This window comes from Xiphophorus hellerii, chromosome 19 (assembly GCF_003331165.1).
Source record: "Xiphophorus hellerii strain 12219 chromosome 19, Xiphophorus_hellerii-4.1, whole genome shotgun sequence".
Classification (NCBI taxonomy): domain Eukaryota; kingdom Metazoa; phylum Chordata; class Actinopteri; order Cyprinodontiformes; family Poeciliidae; genus Xiphophorus; species Xiphophorus hellerii.
Genome location: NC_045690.1, coordinates 6,901,360 through 6,921,195, shown reverse-complemented (window position 1 = coordinate 6,921,195; position 19,836 = coordinate 6,901,360). Strand labels below are relative to the sequence as shown.

General features: G+C 36.9%; 1 protein-coding gene across 1 annotated transcript; it reads right to left on the bottom strand.

The window, feature by feature from the left end:
- Window positions 1–725: 725 nt before the first annotated feature.
- Window positions 726–18,974, bottom strand: enpep (glutamyl aminopeptidase). Its single transcript, XM_032547052.1, has 20 exons — window positions 18,106–18,974; window positions 16,943–17,084; window positions 14,981–15,115; window positions 14,757–14,877; window positions 13,598–13,752; window positions 10,106–10,219; window positions 9,899–10,033; window positions 9,518–9,583; window positions 9,359–9,424; window positions 8,568–8,728; window positions 8,406–8,488; window positions 6,938–7,074; window positions 6,793–6,848; window positions 6,562–6,712; window positions 5,612–5,685; window positions 5,429–5,533; window positions 5,135–5,308; window positions 3,955–4,095; window positions 1,931–2,012; window positions 726–1,771 (listed from the first exon to the last, which is right to left on the bottom strand). The coding sequence occupies exons 1-20, from the start codon at window positions 18,762–18,764 to the stop codon at window positions 1,625–1,627; spliced, it is 2,904 nt and encodes a 967-aa protein (XP_032402943.1). The 5' UTR covers window positions 18,765–18,974; the 3' UTR covers window positions 726–1,624.
- Between the last annotated feature and the right edge of the window lie 862 nt (window positions 18,975–19,836).

Genomic DNA, 19,836 nt, shown 5'->3' with positions numbered 1-19,836 from the left:
ACACCTTAATATTTACAACCTGAAACAAAAAGATTCGTCTCTTAACTCATTGTCTTTGTACCTCCTGATATGAAATGTGGCAGTGTTTTGTAAATGTGACTGGCGACAGTAAAACCGTAAACAAGTCATTTTGAGTTATTTACAGTTTCTGAAATTAAGGATTCTAATGATAGGAAACGTGGAAAACAAAAAGCTCTTTACCTAACTTGTGTGCACTAATAAAGTTTTAGGGCTATCTGTAATTTAGAAGAATATTAAAAGAAAAATATAATTTTAGTTACTTTGGCAAAAACAAAAATATTTTTTCAGCCAGTAGATAGTCCAGCATAAATAATTTTATTTTAGGTGTTAAAATGCAGTTAGTCAGCGTGGGGCGCAGCGCTGTTCACCGCCTCAGACCCAGATCTGCAAACCTGCAGCATGTCATGTAAAAACAAAAGTTCTGCAACTGAAAAACTTTCCACCAGAAAGAGGTATTAAGAACGGATTTTTATCCATTATTATTTTTAAACACAATCCTTTGTAAGCTAACTGTAGTGTCGCACTTTGAACTCACTACATGAGTGAGTCAGAGGACCACAATTTGAGAAAGACTGATTACCGTACATTGATTATTGCAAAAGTGTCTTCAATGACGTTCACATTAAAAGTGAGACTGTCATTGGAGTTTCAGATTACAGCTTCTAAATCTAAACACAGAGTTTATAAAGCAAGATGTTCGCAGAGTGTTTTCTTCCACAACAGAACTAAACTTTTATCCAAATATTGAGTTGTAACAAAACAGAGAATAACTGTGTTAGTACAACAGTTCTAGTCCCAAATAAAAGAAAAGCAGTGACAAATTCTGCCGTAAAAGCAAAAAACTCAGTTCCAGAAATCATTCCAACACAAGTGTCTCATCATAATGGAGACAGAATTTCTTGACATCTACTTTGATTTTAGACTAATATTGTGTTTTTATTAACGCCCTAAAACCACCAGGCCTGTTTGAAATTTAATATAAATAGTTGGCAGAAAACAACCATGACACTCTAAAACATCACAGATCATTCATGTTGTACTTAAGTAGTTCAACTCATTTACAATATTACATATTTTGTAAATACAGGAAATTGTTCATTTGAATGTATGGCATTCCGCAAGGCTCCCTTTAAGTCCCACACTTTTCAATCTGCAGTTCAGCAACTGAAAAGTAAATTTTCATTGAAATGCTGATTATGACACGTATCTGCTGATATATTACCATATTTTATTTATTATATTATATTATATATTATTATATTTTTAGTGATGAACAGGAGAGAATTTCCTTCAACTCAATCAGGAGAAAAATGAATCTTTAGCTTCGTTTGGCACAGACGAGGAGAAACTAACACTTTGCATAACTTACAGGACAAAGTGATTATTAATAAAAATATTTTTTATTAAGCTCCATGTTCCTGAAGTGATTCTGATTACAAATACACATTCTAACAGGATATTTTAAAATCATAATTATAAATAAGGGCATGTAATGAATATTCTCACAATTTTCTGAGTGCAGAATCAAAAACTACTGTCTTTGTTCCACCGGGGGTAAATTTTCTAAGCTTCAGTGGACTGGGTCCTGGTTCTGGTTCTGGTTCTAGGGCACATTGCTCCCGAGCCACGCTTCGATCTCGGCCTCGTTCTTCTGGATCCACTCGATGTTGTTCCTCACCGTCTCCAGCGCCTGCTGCCTGGGCATTTCTCCGGCTCCAGCATCTTTAGTCAGATTGAAGAAATTCTCCATCTGAAGGTCCAGAGAGAAAAATACGACAAACAAAGGAGAACAAAAAGAAATCAAACGACAAGAGGGATAAATTCAGAACCAGTTTAGCCTTAAAGTGATTTCTCTAACATCATAAATTTATTAAAATATGATTAGAAGCAGGAAAACATGAACTTTGACCTGCCACAGCTGCATCTTGGTGTTGTAGGTGGTTGTGATCCGATTGGGCAGCCGGCCGAGGTTCCTGTCGTTGATGGTGTATCTGTCGTGACGGAGAAATCATCAGCATCGCCAACAGAGGACTGTTTACGATTTTCCAATGCAGTTTTGATTAAATAAATGATCTGAACATTAAATCATTTAGGTTCAATGTCTCAGGAGAAAAAATAAAAATATAAAAAAAGAAGTTGGAAATACGGAAAAAAGCCTTGCCACAAAATATAATGCATAAAAACATTAAATATTAAAATGAATTAATAAATATACAACACAGCAACAAAATGATTACTACCTTAAAAATAAGTTTGTGGTGGTTCTTTAATTAAAAAAATATGCAGCAAAGAAAAACTAATCAAGGTGTTTTTGTGCTAAAATACAATTTAAATTAGTTTTAATAATCAAAAATAAAAATGCTCTGCAAGATTTAGCAAAAAATGTATTTATTTTAACCCTGCATGTGTAAAATTGTAACTAAATGCAAAACAAATTAGTACATTTTTATCAATATTAAGGATTTATTGACTTAAAACAAGCTCCTACATCTTAAACAAGTTAGTTTTGTCTTATTTCAAGTGTACAAAGATATTTGCAGTAGAAACTAGACTTGGTAAGATTTTGTGTTTTTGCAGTAAACAAATTGAAACATATTATGTAAAAAGCTGAATATTTGCAAACTTATAACTTGTTTCCAGCATAATTTTTGTTTAAATGTCCCTCACACAGTATTGGAATCACATTTAAGTGACATTACAGTGTGAAGCTTTATCAGAAGTAAATTAGTATGCTTTTTAGTGGCAACAATTACTGAATTTGTGAAATTTGTAACGAAAACATTTGGAAAATAACTCCATAAACTAGAAAACCTGACAGAAATTTTCAATAAAAAGTTAAAATTTAGTTTTAAAAAAAAATTACATATATTTTATGTGACTGTGACTTGGATTAATTAATTCAGATGTTTTGCTGCAAGTATGTCTGTTGGACAATATTATGTTGGGCCCTTTAAGGTATCCTGGGTTTCCCTTGGTTTCTATGGTAACGATGGGTCTCTGTCCAAGCCGTTCGGAAAAATAAAGACATTAGCAAGAAGTGCAACTGCAGCACGCCCTTCCTAGCATTGTCTTCACTTCCTTGCACAACTGCATCGATTCAACAGATTTAACAGGTGAAGCCAGAAGTTTACATACACAGGTCTCTTTTTCTGATGTTAAGTTTGACCAAACTTCTCTTGTTTCAGGTCAGTTAGGATTAAAAAGTAAATTATATTTACTGATAAAGAGAGAAAGAATGTCAGAAATTTATTTGTTAATATCTTCAAGTTTGAATACAAACCATCAAATACTGAAGAAACTGAGAAAACAATAATAAATAATTGTGACAGATTTTTTCTCTCATTGTTGTGGCGTTTAGCAAATACAGTAGAAGTTTGTTCTGATTTAACTAAAGGCAGTAATAAACATGGATGAGGTTTTTGGTGTATGTAAACAGCAGATTCAGGCATGAATATTTAAAAACAGTTAACTAAAGGCAGTAATAAACATGGATGAGGTTTTTGGTGTATGTAAACAGCAGATTCAGGCATGAATATTTAAAAACAGAAAGCAGATGCACAGAAGCTCCTTTAAATGTGATCTGGACTTTGACAAGAACCACCTTTGATTAAAACAAAAACTATAATTTTATTGACATCCCTGAAGGAAATATTTCACAGCTTACAGGAAGCTCCCTACTTTATCTCTCTCCTGATGAAACAGTCTTTACAGTCTGATAAGTTATCACAGCTTATTACACTACAAAAAGAGCTGGACATCCGGTGACTGTACATTTTTTAAAAATATTTTTATTTTTCATGAAAGCCTCGCTGAACTCCCTTTAAGTAACAAATTAGTCTAAGTTTAGAGATTTTGGTTCTTTGGAGGCTGAAACATGCTAATTGAATAAAAATGGGTAAGAATCTGAGTTTGTTGTTGCCCCGTCCCACTGACCTATTGACCAGGTAGTCCCAGTTCAACGTGGTCCAGTCCCAGGCCATGGTCCGACCCACTGGGTTGTACGACACATACCGCACCACAGTGAACAGATCCTGACTCTTCACCACGGTTTCATCTTTGGTGGCCTCCAGGAGCCTGTTGGATAGAAGAAAAGTTTCATTTTCATTATTCTTCACAAGGTTTTTACTTCATTTTGGACCAAAAATATTCACATTTTGCATATTTTTATACATCTACCCGGGTCTCGACTGCTTCTAAAAACAACCCAAGCCCATAAGAACAAAACCATGCCGTTTTTGGCAGGAAAATGAGTCAAATCACCAGGCACTGCCCGTTACCTAGCAACCCCAGCAAAGCCCAGTTGGTTACTTAGCAACCCAAGCAGAACTCCAGCTCCCTTAAAGAGGTTAGGATACGTCTCTCTATGGGCGATACAAAACAGCTTCATTGCATTTTTCGTACAAAATAATTTTTAGATAATGAGATTTCAGTCTGGTCAGTTCAGTCTATTCTGAGCTCCTTTCAGAATGAGATGTTTTTAGGCGTCTTGTCACTTTAAATTTAAATGAGCTGCTGCTGGCCACGACCTCACCCCCCGACTCCCCAAACCCTACTTTTGCACTGGCACGTGAAAATGGCTGCAAACAGATGTGCAATTAAACAACCGTACATCTTTGAAAAGCAGAAGTAGAGCTTCCCATCAGCAAGAATGCAGCAAGTGGTCGACAACATAACACCCGTCTTTTCCAGCAGCCATTGCTTACAGTGTTAAAACCAGTTGACCAAACATGCTGGCGCTCAGCTTGGGTTGCTAGGTAACTCTCTGGGCTTCCCAGGGGTTGCTAGGTGAGAGGCAGTGCCTGGTGATTTGTAACATTTTCCTGACACCTAAAACCATAAACGTATTTATAGAAAACAGATGTTTTTTAAGTGCTTGGTCTGCTTTTAGGAGCAGTAGAAACCCAAATGGAAGTACAAAAACCTGTAAAATGTGAAATGTACATAATATGTAATATGTACACAAACCCTGCCTTACTTACTGCACACATTCCTCTACCTTTGAGCCTCCTCAACATCTAGCCTTGTTTCTTACGAGTTGCTGTTTGTCCTGTTGCTTATTGAGGAGATCAAACCTTTCCGCCATCTTGAAAATGAAGGATATGTTTTTATTTACTTGTACAGAAGGTCTATGTCCTCCACCGATGCCAGTCCATACAGAAGCTTGTCCTTCTCCTGAGCCAGAGTCGAGTCTTTGTACCTCTGGAACATCTGGTTCCAGTGCTCCGGACTGCCCGACCTCTTCATGCCGTAGCGGTACACCAGCAGCCTCAGGTTCACCGGGACGCTTCTGCAGGTCCACAGGAGTGAAAATACCACTTTTAAACAACAGATGTGTTAGAAATTAAGATTAACATTTTAATTAATGGTCCTGTTTTTCTGCAGGCATGACTGGATTAATAAAGCTAACTTGAGAGGATCGTCGATCCACTTTTCAAAAATATCTGATGCTTCTTTCAGTGCGTCTGCATCTCCCATCTGACATGCAATGTTGAGGACAGTTTCCCTCAGCAACCTGCAACATTAAACAGACAGTAGAATATTATCACCATTATGTAAAAATAAAAATAATCACTTCGTATTACTATTGTACCTCTCCGTTTGTGTGCCCTCATCTGTCCACCCGAGTCGTGTCGCAATTGGTTTAACCAGTACGCCAAACAGTGTCTGGAAAAATGAATAACGTAAATTTATTTTAAATACAACCAGGAAGCAAATAAAATAATAAAATTCATAAATTACAGAAACAGGTTAAGACAAAGTCACTTTTGTTGCAACAAGTTGGAAAATGTACGTTCACAGAAATGGGTTCCCTTAAAAAGACAATTTGCCTTTTTCCAGTATTTATAATTTTGGCTGCTTGGCAAAAAGTTAGACAACATTGATAGGATAAAAAACAATTACGCAAAAACTTTTAAACTGTTAAAATATTTTAAGAACGAAATAATATCATAATTATTGCACCTGGATTTATTTTTGCAATATTGTGTTTGTATTTGTTTGGCATACTTTATGGTTTATTGTTTGCTTTATTTTTACAACAATTTCTTGGAATTTACAACTTTTTCCATTTAATTCTGAACATTTTTCTGCTTTCAGCAATTCTTATAAAAACATTGCCTTTGTCACACTAATGAAAATAATATTCATAGTTTCCTTTTTATTTATTTGATATTAATTTATTTAATATTGTTATTTATTTATTCATTTGCAGAGGGGATACATTTATAATAATTTTTTTTCCCTGCCTGTTAACTGAAAGCTACGGCTGACATGGAATGAACTTTAACTGAATAAGAGGTTTGTGGTTTTCAACAGAAAATAGTACATTATTTTTATGTAATAAGATAATAAAAAACTTAATTGAGATCTACAGTCGTTTTCGCTGAGCTGTTTCCAAGTATCGACATTTGCATTCATCCAGACAAATAGATTTCTTTAATTTTAAAATCGTCAAAGCACAAAATAATAAAAACAGCAAATTAGAAATGTAGTTTGACTCCAGATAAATATCTTTATGTTGTGAATTTCTTTTCTGCTCACCTGAAATTTTTCGTAGAGAGCTTCGTTGTTGGACAACATGTCCCGAACGTAGGCGATGGATGAAGCCACACGACTCCAAACGATGTACTCCGACTCTTCCCTCAGGTACTTTGTGAGATTGAAGGCATTACCGTAATCGACAATATCAGCCCTAAAAACAAAACCAAATTTACAGTATTTATCTTTATTTTGATCTGTAATGTTGACAGGATTTCCTGTCCATTTTCCTACCTCGCCAGAGCAAAAACGTCATCGATGAAGCTCGTTCTGTCGGCTGCATCCAAGGTCTGGACAAGACATCAGAACATTTGAGCTCTGTGGGTGAGTAAAACTGTAAATGTGAAAACATAAAGATCCGATCTATGGACAGAAATACCGTGTGGTTGTCCTGGAGCTGCTGACTGATTACAGTCCACATGCTGTCTTCATGGTTGACTCTGTAGAATCCAATATGGTCGTTATTTATCTTCAGCAGTCCGTCTGCTGAGGGCGAATAGTCAATGACGGCATGTTCTGAAAGAGAAAACAATCATCGTGATTCATTTATGAGCATAAAGTTGTCCAAAACAGACATTTATCCTATTTACTTGTTCTTTCAGTCTCGTTTAGTCTTAAATCTAGACGTGAATTCTACACTGTAAAACATTTGAAGGTGGTTTAGCTTGAAAATGAAAGTCCACCTGCTTGGTTTTAATTCAGAAATTAAAGTTCATGAAGTTGATTTAACAACAAGAGGAAAGTTGCCTAAGCATTGATTTTTAAGTCCATTAATCTTGAATTGTGAGTTTTAACTTAATGCTGCAATTTAAACCAAATAATTATTTCACAATATGCAAGAAAAAACTGCCCTCACCTCGTTAAAGAGAAACATTTCTCTATTATTTTACTCACAATATCAAGTTAAAATAGCTACTTATTTTCTTTTAGAATAATTTAAATTCTTGTTTCAAACAACATTTCTGATCTGATAAGGAATTTTATTAAACATCACAATGAATTCTGCCCAAAAACATTAAATGTGAACAGGACATTAAAATAAACATTTGCCTTAACAAACCACTAGAGTCAGATCAATATAACGTATTTCCATCTCAGGATGCAAAAACATGCCGCTAAGCATTCTGGGAAATAATTCTCACTCCTGTTTTTTTCTTCTTTCAGTTGTTTTAAGTGCTGACCTGAAAACTCCAGTTTATTCAACTGGAGTTGAGTAACACAACTTACTCCTGTAAGTTTATCGTTCACAAACTCACACATTTAGGTTCAAAATCTAAAACTCACTAAATTCCTTTGACTTAACGAGCAGAAGATAGTAGACACAACTAAACGCGGTTCAAATGTTTTACAGTGTAGGCTTCTTCACATAAACAGGCAACAGCAACACAGTCATTTCTGCAGGTGAACTCCTTTCAGAATTATCTGTTTTAGGGCCTCTTGTCACTTTAAATCCAAATAAGCTCTAATTCTGCAAGGGTTGCTAGGTAACGGGCTGGGCTTTGCTGTGGTTGCTAGGTAACGGGCAGTGCCTGGCGATTTGTTACATTCCAGAAGGTTTTGAAAGGGCTCACCTTCCAGACACAGAAAGACAAACTTATTACCAAAAAATGCCTGGCTGGTTTTCTTAAACGCTTTTAGAAACCCAAATGGAAATACAACAATCGGCAAAATATAAATTTTGCTCAATATGTCCCATTTGAAATGTACATGCTGTTTTTCAAGATGGTTTAATAACTTTTTCTTGACAATTTTCTTTTATGCACGTGTTTAGAGAATCTGTTTAGATTAATTTAATAAGTAAAATGACATGTGGATTGTTTTTCTTGTGCCTCAAAACACAGAATTACCGGCAGTGCTCATGTTAAACATCGTCTCCTCTATCTTGTTGCTTTTCACGGAGTACCATTTGACAGGAATGGTCCACTTGTATCTGAAACCCAGACAGAATCATGATAAATAATTATGATAGTTAGGGAATTGATTTATCAGTTTCTCTCTGAGGATCCTACTGGAAAGGTGAGGAAGGCTTGCTGGGGTCGGCTGAGGGGTCCAGGAGGAAACGCTTCTGGGTCAGTTTGGCGTTTGTCTCTGAGATGGTGACATCTACGACCGGATAGCCCATCTGTTCGGTCCAGGTGTCCATCACCTCTGCAACAGGTAAGTTGCTCACCTAAACACAGAGAGCAACATTTGTGTAAGCTTCAAAATGTTTTTACTTTTCCTTTTGTGAAACATTAGCTTAAAAAGAACAAAAGTAAAAGTACTGAAAGTTCTTCAGCACCAATTTAGACCCACTCACTACACAGAAGGTGATATTTTCCCTCAATATTTCTATTCCCTGCAGTGCATGTGTCAAACTCAAGGCTTGGGGGCCAAATCCACGCCATATATCTTTTTATGTGGCCCTCTATGTTCCAGTAGCCATTTTATATCAATCATTCCTGCCAGTTTTTTTGCACTAATGCATAATTGTCCGTTTATTGCAAATTTTTGAGAGAAGGGGTCAAAAACATTGGTTTAAGTAACACTAACTCCCACCTGCAGGTGGCAGTGTTTCTTACTTTAATGACACTGCTGCCTCAATCTTACTTGGTATCAAGTTTTATCAATACTTCTGACACAACCAAAAATGAAAATGAGTTCAAGTCCTCTACCCTACAGGATTGTGTCCAGCTTAACAGTGTTTTGTATCAAATGGAAAAAGGTTTTCTTAAATCTAAATGTGAAATTGTATAATTTTGTCTTGCTAGAGTTTATAAATCTGCCTTCATTCTGTCATAAAAAACACTTTTCAACATACTTCAGCCAGAGAAGCCCAGAAGTTGGCTGTTTTGGCGTTCTTGAAGTAGAAGTCCTTTAAATATTTCTGCAGGCAGAAGACAGAAGAAGCAGACACCACTGTAAGATAAATCTGAATTGTAAACTTTTATTTAGATGTTCTTTGTGATAGTCCACTCACCCTGCAGCCGTCTCTGAACGCATCCCTTCCCATCCAGTCCTCCAGCATGCGGAGAACAGAAGCTCCCTGCAAAAAAGGTCAACAGTCTAATTAGAAAACTGTTAAACTATTAAACCTCGAAGGTTTGCTGGAGAACAAAGACTAAGGAACACAGCAGGCAGGTAAGGAAGTTTAGAGGAAGTTTGAATCAAGGTTAGCTGATGTTTTTCTATATTTATGTGCTCAGAAACTGAAATGCTAAGTAATATATTGCAGCATTTTTGGTCAAAATCCACTCAGATATCACAGAGACTTCTGTAGTGTTGCCAACATGTCTGACGAACAAATAAAAGAAAAAGTACATGCAACATAATGTTTTAAAAAGTCACTGAAGGTTTTTACCTTGCTGTAGGAGATGCCATCAAACACAGAGGTGATTTCCGCCGGGCTGGATACGTCGACAATGATTGGATGAGAGGAAACGAGGGCGTCGTCCACCATGACAGGAAGCACGTCACTGATGATCACGATGTCTCTCTGTGAAAGGAGACTTCGTCAGTCTGACGTCCTCAGAGTTTCACCGCCTCTGTGGAGAACTGAAGAACTCACCATGTCCCAGGTCGGCTCGGCCTCTTCAACGCCGATGTACTCGAAGAAACTGGCGAAGCCCTCGTTGAGCCAGAGGTCGTCCCACCAATCCATGGTGACGATGTTACCAAACCACTGAGAGAGAAAACCGACATGAGGATCCAAACAAGGTGAGATGGCAAAAACATTTTATGACATCCACAAGCAGGTGGGGATTGGTATAGAAAATAAATAAAAGTGTAGTATGTTTTTTACATATTTGTTAAAACTGTCGCCCAAAACAACCAATCAGAGCGAGGAGGAGGGTCTTAGCGCTGTCAATCAACCTCATGAAATCACTAACAAATATGCTAATGGCGGAGAAACAATTCACCGTTACAGAAAAACAGTTTATCTGCCATTATCCGTGGCTATGCAAACTAGCCTGAGCTTTCAAAACATGCTATGCTATGCTAGCTGCAGCTAGCATAGAAGGACGGTGGAAGGATGGTGTTAAGACCCGCCTCCTGGGTCTGATTGGTTGTTTCTAAATAGTACTGATGTAATGGGAGACGGCAGAGGGGCTCAATTTTTTTCACAGATTGTCTCATACCATACTGTCACGACAGTTTCAACAAACGTAAAAAATATATTTTTTATAAAAGTTGCATACTTTTATAGCTCCAGCCTGTGTCTGACCTCCTGGAACACAAGTTAATGCGAAATTGTGAATTTATTGTAAATCTTCCGCAAAAATGTCAAAAATATTGGGTTTAAGTGATACTAACTTCCACCTGTAGGTGGCAGTACTGTTACGTTTATGACACTGCTGCCTTGATGTCAAGTTATCGTCCCTGATTGATATGCCAAGGAACAAAACTCCACATTTACCATCATGCATAAGCACGATTATGTCAAAATTCCTTGCAAAAAAGGATCCTAAGCCTTAGCACAAAATCTGGGATTTTGATTGCAAAAAAAAAAAATCACAAAAACCGCAAAATCCTGTGAAGACTGGTTGATGTGAGAAGATTACTTCAATGTTATTTAATTCTAATTTAATTAATTTAATGTTTTTAATTTTGCATGTATACTTTAGACATTTTTTGTTTTTTTATTATTTTTGTTAATTTTATTACTGAAGTTAATAAATGCATTTATTTTACAAGCGTATTTTTGTAATAAATCTTAAATAAAAATAAGATTTTTACGTAGCTCGAGTTTACAAATACAATTACTTAAGTTGTAGTTCATTCCCAGGTATGAAACATCAGAGGAAGCTGGAGTACCCAGAGAGAATCCACACATTCACAGGGAAACTCCATGAAAAAAACCCTAAGATCCAGGATCTTTTTGCTGCTAACACTACATTTTTAGTTAGCTAGTCTGTTCGTTCCATCCATCCATCCAAGTTGATTTTTCTAAAATTATCCTTCCAACTTGAAAAACTTTTGTTTTCATACTTTTCTATGTTGTGCTGAGAAAAGCATTTTTTCACTTTAAAAATGTGCTTTGCCATGAGTTTGTCTGCTCATTGCTGATCTTTGCACTCTGAAGGTTTAAAGGTTCACTGCACAGTTTATGTGAGTCAACTTTACTACGATTCATAAATAACCAGGAACAATCTGGTTCAGTTCATAAAACTTTAAAGATCATCAGCAGACCTCTTATCTTCTTCACCTGGAGAATAAATCATCTCACTTTGTGCATTGTAATAAAAACTTCAAATAAAACCAGTTTTAATGATTTACAGGCAGTGCAATATTTCCGTTTAGAGATGAAAGGAGCAGCAGTGATAGAGTAACTTCTCCTTATCAACAGAGCTAAAGCTTTTATAAAAGCTGAAATATTATGTATCACAATAGATGATAACATTTTATATTCGCTCTTTGTTGTTTCTGCTGGACCTCAGTGCTACAGTTGACCATGATATATTGTTAGAGTGACTGGACTCTCTGGACCAGTACTCAATTAGTTCAAATCTCAACTAGAAAACATGGATTTCTTTGTTTAAATATGCAACTTCTCATTAGAGTGGACAGAAATCAAATGTGGGTGAGTTGCGGTGAAGAGGTGGTGAGGAAGATGCTGAGGACCCAGGTTGGAATGAAGACGTGATGATTTAATGATCCCAAAAAGCACAATAATCCAGGCAGCACAGATGAGCAGAAGGCTAATGGTCACAACAGGTAGCAACTGGAAATACAGACAGCTGAAGACAAGACGACCTGACACAACCAGACGGCTTGACCAAACAGATAAGACAAGAACCCGACAAGGAACACAGGTGGGTTTAAATACACAGGGAGCCGATCAGAGGAAACAAGAAACAGGTGTAACTAATCAAGGGGTAGACGGGAAAACACAGAGACTCCACAGAACACAGAAATCTAAATAAACACACAGAAACAACCATATCCTTACAATGGGGTACCACAAGGTTCAATCCTGGGACTCCTCTTCTTTAATATTTATATGCCCCCGTTTGCAAAGGTTTTAACAAAAAAAAAGATTAGCTAACTACGCAGATGATACACAGCTCTACATTATGATGTCACCAGGTGACTCTGAACCCATCCAATCACTGAACAGATAGTTAGAACAGATAAATGTCTGAATGTGCCAAAACTTTCTTCAGCTGAACATAAACAAAACTAAAGTTATTATCTTTGGACCTAGAGAGGAACGATCTAGAGTGAAAGCACAGCATCAGTTATTACAACTAGAAACTAAAGATCAGGCCGGAAATTTAGATGTAGTGATGGATTCTGACCCGTAACCTTCAGAGTCACATAAAGACATTAAAGACAACCCTTGAAACATTCAAGGATTGTCTCCCCCAGATCTAGAGAAACTGGGGGAGGCTGGAGAAACTGAGCCAAAAAAATCTGATCTGAACCTTCAGAGTCACATAAAGACAATTATAAAGTCAGCCTTCTACCACCTGAAGTTCATTTCCAGTATTAAAGAACTAATGACTGAGCAAGAGCTAGAAAAACTATCTTTAGTTGCATTGTTAACTGCAACAGCAAGATTTCAGACAGCTGCAGCTGATCCAGAACGCTGCTGCTTGCGTTCTGACTAAAACCAGGAAGATAGAGCACATAACACCAGTTTTAAAGTCCCTACACTGGCTCCCTATAGGTCAGAGAATAGACTTTAAGATACTTCTGTTAGTTTATAAATCACTGGACAGCTTAGCACCACAAAACATTAAAGATCTGCTGGTGGTGTATCAACCTTCCAGACCTCTCAGGTCTTCATGGAAAAGCAGCATTCAGCTTCTATGCACCACAAATCTGGAACAAACTTTAAATCAGTGCCTTTAAATCAAGGCTAAAAACCCACATTAGATTAGTAGTAACTGGAGTTTTGATCAATGTATTTGATGTATATTTGCTTGAGGATTTTGATAATTGCTATACAAATAACCTTGACTTGACTAGAAGTAAAATTTGTTCAAAACCCAAATTATTTATTTGCATCTGGATTCCTGTCTCTTTTTTCCACCAGTATGTTCTCTTCTATCCATACCTGGTGAACCAGTTCATGGGCGATAACGCTCGCCACTCGCTGCTTGTTGGAGGAGGACGACTCTTCCTCGTCGTACAGCAGGTTGGTCTCCCTGTAGGTGATGAGGCCCCAGTTCTCCATGGCACCGGTACCGAAGTCAGGGATGGCTATCTTATCTGGATCAGAACAGCACAGAGAAGCCTCTGAAGTGACTGTATATGATAAGTTTTATTGCTTTCCTGCAGTGCTGCATTGTCAAAGCTCTACCTTCCTTATAGAAGTGAAATTATATTACATAATAAAACTGATGTCAGGAGACAGAAAGTAAATGATTTGTAAACCACATTTGGTGAACGATGAAGCATTAAATTATGAAATGGTTAGTTTGGAGATTTAATACCTAACATTTATAGCTAATCTGAGAGTTTCTAATCAAGATAAATTACGTCAAAAACAAACACGCAATTAGGTGTATGAACTGCACTGAGTAGGATGGAAATTTAACTAATTTGAGGTTATTTTTGAACAAAATAACACAGATTTTATATGATTGATATATGATTTATGACGTGTCTTATAAATTTACAAAATGTAAAGCTAAAAATTTAGATAAAAATAGGGTTTTTGCTGTATTTGGCATAAAATTATGGACTTTAGAGGGTGTAGTTTATTATGGAAGTAAAAAAAAAACAATAATAAAAAAAGATTCTACAGTTAAAAGAGTAAATTATTTCATATTGTATTGTATTTGTTTTGGATTTTTGATAGTCAACTTTCCTTTCATGTATCTGTGTAGTGCTCTATCTATAAGTGGTATGTTTTGGGATTTTTATATATTTTAATTAATAATGAATGGCTAATTTAGTTTAATTTTATGCGTAGGATAGGCATAAATATAGCTTTGTGCCATTTCAGTCAAATTGAGTTAATTGTTGCAGTGTTTTGAAATATGGATAATAAGTCATTTGTTGACTGAATAAATAACAAAATAAATAAAATCAAATTAAAAAAATGGACTGTATAAAATTGGATTAAACTGGATTGTATATTGAATGAGTTAATGTTACACTTCAAATCAATTATAATTTGTATGAAACTTATTAATTTTGAATTTCAATCTGGTATTGAATTGGTTTTGTTAGGTTGAACTGGACTGTTTCCGGGTGGTTTTGAAGCGTACCCAGTTTGGAGATTGAGTACGACATGTTGAAATACTCCTCAAAGTGATCAAAGATGACCTTCGTCACGTTTGCTGCATATTCTGCAGTTTTTAACTGGCTGGGCTGGGCGTAGATCCTCAACTGCAGCAGGAAACACCAGAACAATCACTGAAAACTCAACCAAAAGCTCATCATTTGTTTGAATATTTGTTTTAAATTGATTCGCTGATTGTAACAGACTTACAGGAATGTTGCTGGCAGAGGTTCTTTCCACATAACCAAACTGGTGGACAGCAAAACAAACCAAGTAGGTGCTCATTGGAATGGATTTCTGGAAGGTGGTTTTTAGTTTATTGCCTGGCAGTTCTTCAGGAGAACCCTGGAGAGGCAGAGCAAAATTATACATTTTAACTGTTGGCTTGTATTGATGGGAATACACAAAAACACACCAAATCTGGCTTTCTATGACTTTAATAGAAACATATTCAGTTTTTTGGTTTTGTTTGAAGTATTAAGAACATTCAATAATTAGAATTTTGATGCAAAAACAAAAGTTATTAATTTCTATCACTAGACAATAAACTCCCAATGGACTTGATGGAGGGTTACATGAGGAACATACTTACTTTGCCTTCCAAAATGTCAATATTCCAAGTATTTCATTATCAAACTACCAACTATTACCAGTGGTGGACCAAGTACTGAGTCAAAATATTGATCCTACTGGTCAAATAATACTCCAGTAAAGGTAACTCTCTCAAATTATTACTTAACTGTGCTTTCAAAAGCACAGTTAAGTAATAATATTGAAAGCACTTAAAATTGTGAAGTTTTTCTTTAGAATATTTGGGAAAATTTGCAGCTAATTTGGACAGATCATAAATCATTAATAATAATGCATTAGTCATTTTTTTCTAGCTTTTATCGGCACTCAAAGACTAAAGAAAAGTGAAGAAAATTCAGCGCAAAGATGCTAAAAGACTCAACAGGAACAAATGGGTTTTACTTGAAGATAAATAAAACACAAAAAAGCACAATTACGCATTTAAAATATTTGTTTTCACTGCAAGTTACTGTCTGTGATTCAATGAATAATAGATTAACCACAGAAGGACATTAATGAGTTTCCCATAATGGGAATTCAATGGAAATGAACCTTTTACCGGGTTTCCTGTTTTTCGACAAGCACTTGTTTCCCACTAAAGCCTTTAGAAAGAAGTTGTTAGACTTATATCGATGGATGAGGGTCACGTCTTCCATTGCGAATTATTTTCAGTCAATGTATTATTAATCGTTGATTGGTAATCCAGCCTCGATTGGATAGTTGTGGTCAGAAAGAGACCGATTATTCACTCAAGTTTATTCCAATGTGGTCGACATATTTATCGTAACCGGGAGGAAATGCAACTGTAAAATACCGACAGAATTTTACCGTAGTTTACCATATAAATATGCAACCACAGCTGCCGGGATTTTACGTAAATTAGGCTGCGTTCACACTGCAGTCTGAAGTGACCAGATTCCGATTTTGTTTACGTAATGTGACCTGTATTTGATATTTTCACGACAGTCTGAACAACACACGTCGGATTTTTTTCGAATGCGATACGTATTGGATATTCGATACGTATCATATTTAAATGCGACCTAAAGTCCACGTTGCATTCATCCGACCTGAATATCAGTGATACTCGACAAATGTCGCTATTCTGCGTCCTGCTACGCGCAAGCGAGAAGAAAATCAACAATCATCACGGCCCATAATGAGGATTAAATTGTTACTATGCTGGATCAAAATCGCAAGCTATGCTCCACCGTTAGCATCCATGTTCACTTCCACAAACACTGAGCACTTCTTCTTTACTGAGCTTTCTCTATGTGTGACGTTATTGCGCCCTCTACTGCGCATGCGGGACACTTTCAGGTCGTTCACAGTTCACACTGGAGATCACATACAGGTCGTCTATATTTGGACGTCTCAACAACCACGCCAAAAATAAAAAATAAAAATCCGATTTGACAAAAAATCGGAATTGGATCAGTTCAGGCTGCAGTGTGAATGCAGCTGTAGAGACGTTTTTACAGTGTGGACTAAAGGTCCAGAAGTTTCTTGTGAAACATTTCAGTATTTCTTGAGCGCTCCCTGGTTTTGAGAATCCGTCCTAACAGTTTGATTCAGAGCCAACATGGCTGGTTGCAGTCCTACCTCTGGCGGCATGTTGGAAAGAGCGCCGTAGTTTTTGTCATGAGTGATGGAGATTTTATAGGTGGCTTTCTTGTTTGGTTCGTCGAAGCAGGGGAAGGATTTCCGGGCATCTGTCGGCTCGTGATCAGTTGCAGCAATTTTCCTGGTAGGAAAATAGAGATGTAGATATTAAAAGCTCCTATCAACATCTTAATACTCAAACTAGACTTGTTATTCTGGGAGCACAATGCACTTTAATGCATCAGGGCAATCTCATGATACATTATGTTTTATGATGTTAGGATTTGAGAGTAACAGGAGCAATTATTTCTCGTGATATTTGTAGTTGTGATGTACTAACAGAATGTCTTCTACGGATGTATTTTGTAAATATGATGACTGCTACAAACCAATTTCCCACTGAGATATCAATAAAACTGAACTTAACCCTCTTATGACCATAAGTGTAACTGAGCCACCTGGCTTTTTTATTTTATTTTATTTTATGGCTGTAAAATTCTGAAAGATTTTGCAGTGAGTCTGTATTTTTGCTCTTATTTCCAGAACAACCTCAGCTTTTAGTACTGATAGTTATTTAACATAACTGAACTAATCTAGTGCCATTTCTCTTTCTAGGACCCAACAGTACCACTGTAAGAAAGTATTTTTGGTCTATTTTCTATAGTGCTAATATCTTAGTTTGCTTGAAATGAAACAAAAATAACTTACAAGTAACTTTTCAGCAAGATACAGGTAGATAAGTCATTAATATTAGTTTTTAATTCCACTGATTATTTCTCCTATAATATGAAGAAAATGCCTTGTTATAAGTGAAATAAATAGAACTAATACTTCTTAAAATCAATAGTAAGAAATTATTTACTAAAACAAGCTCTGATATGCTGAAAAGTTATTTATAAGTTAGTTTTAATTACTGCTTTAATCTATTTTATGAAATAGCCTTTGCTGAGTCTGCAAAATCCAGTTGAAAATTAATTGATTATAAAAATTAGTTGACAATTATTTAAATAATCAATTAATCATAATTAATTAGTCATGATTAACCCAATTAATAATGATTAATCTGATTATTTCAATAATTGATTAATCGTGGTTAAGATTAATCACAATAAATCATGATTAATCGTTTCAGCAATAGTCTCATTTAATGAGTCTTTTCTTACTTGGTCTTCCCCTCCTCTGTGTAGACGACGCTGTAGAACCCCACCACCGATCCGTTGAGCCAGCCCTGGAAGTCCAGACTGAGCACGTAAACCTCTCCTGTGTCGGTGGCGGACAGCTCCTCCGCTGCCTCCAGCACCACATACTGCTCAGCTTTGTATTCAAAGCAGTGGCTGACCTCCACCTCCCTCTGCACCCCGTGGCTGTCCTGCACCTTCAGCCTGGGCTTGGCGCTGACGAACGTCTCCCTGATGTGCAGCCACAGGTGGCGGGTGGGTCGACTCACCTCCACCTGGATGTCCACTGTGCCCGTGTAGGTGTCATCCACCAGGTTTGGCTCCAGGTGCAGGTCGTAGTGGATCGGCTTCACGTAATCAGGCAGACGGAAGTTTTTCCAGTCCCCGCTGGAGTCTGACGAAGCCAGACAGGGCCCCCTGTCAGGAGGGGGCTCTGTTGGGGCTCCAGTTGGGGCTCCAGTAGGGGCTCCAGTTGGGGCTGGTGTGGATTCTGGAGTGGAGGAGGAGGGTCTAGTGAGTCCAACCCCTAAACCAACAGCCAAGGAGCAAACCACTACCGCTGCACAGATGATGGCTGCATGTTTGCCTCGAATGCAGTACCGCTTCTCCTTTCTCTCCAAGTCCATGGACAAGCTGTGGGGCATGCTAACTCTGCAAACTCCAAACGTCTGGAGGTAAAAAAGCTTTGAGTTTTCCCTGGAATCAGGAGCTGCTGCTAGGTTTAGATTAGATGTGTGAAAGTTTGTCCCTGTGCTGCTGTGGGGAGGAGAGAGGAAAGAGGAGGAGAAGTAAAAGGAGAATCTCACACAGTCACTGAGAGTCTTATTTGGTCCTGCATGATGTTAGCACGCCTCTTTTTGTTAAACATCTACTGTCTGCCTGTAAATCAGCAGTTAGGCTTTAACATCCTGTGTTGTTACACTGCAATAACAAAATCTTACCTGGTTTTTGTCTGGTTTTCATCATAGTATGCTTGAAATAAGACAAAACTTACTGACAAGTGGCTTTTCAGCAAGTTATACGAGGTTGATTTAAGTCAATTATTCTTGAATATTGATGAAAAAGTGCTAGTTGCATTGGCAGATTATTTCACTCCTAAAATATTAGACTTAAAAGAAGCTCCTATATCTTGCTGAAAAGTTACTTATCAGTTAGTTTTGTCTTATTTCAAGTGTACTAAGATGCTTCCACTAGAAACTAGACCAAAAATACTTGGTAATGGTTGGTTTTTTTGCAGTGCAGGTTACAGGAATACATGAAAAACTAAAAGTTGATGTTTTAACCTGCATTATTGGAGGGAATTAAATTTAAACCCCTGTTGTTATGCATGCTGTTGCAGGTCCTCAGAAAACTGGAAACTTTGCAAAAACACAACATCTTACCAAATATTTTTGGTCTAGTTTCTAGTGCAAATATTTTAGTACTCTTTAAATAAGATAAAACTAACTTAGAAGTAACTTTTCAGCCGTAGACAGGAGCTTGTTTAAGTCAATGATAACGGAAAAATCCTAATGAATAACTGATTTTTCCCTAATTAACTGTCACTCTCAGTTACCAATCAGAGAAAGCAGACATGTTCAGTGTCAGTTCAGTCTGATCTGTTCTACCTAGACAGAGTCAGTACCTTGATGAAAAGTTAGTCATAAGTTAGTTTTATCTTATTTCAAGGGTACTAAGACATTTTCCGTAGAAACTAGACAAATGTACTTGGTCAAA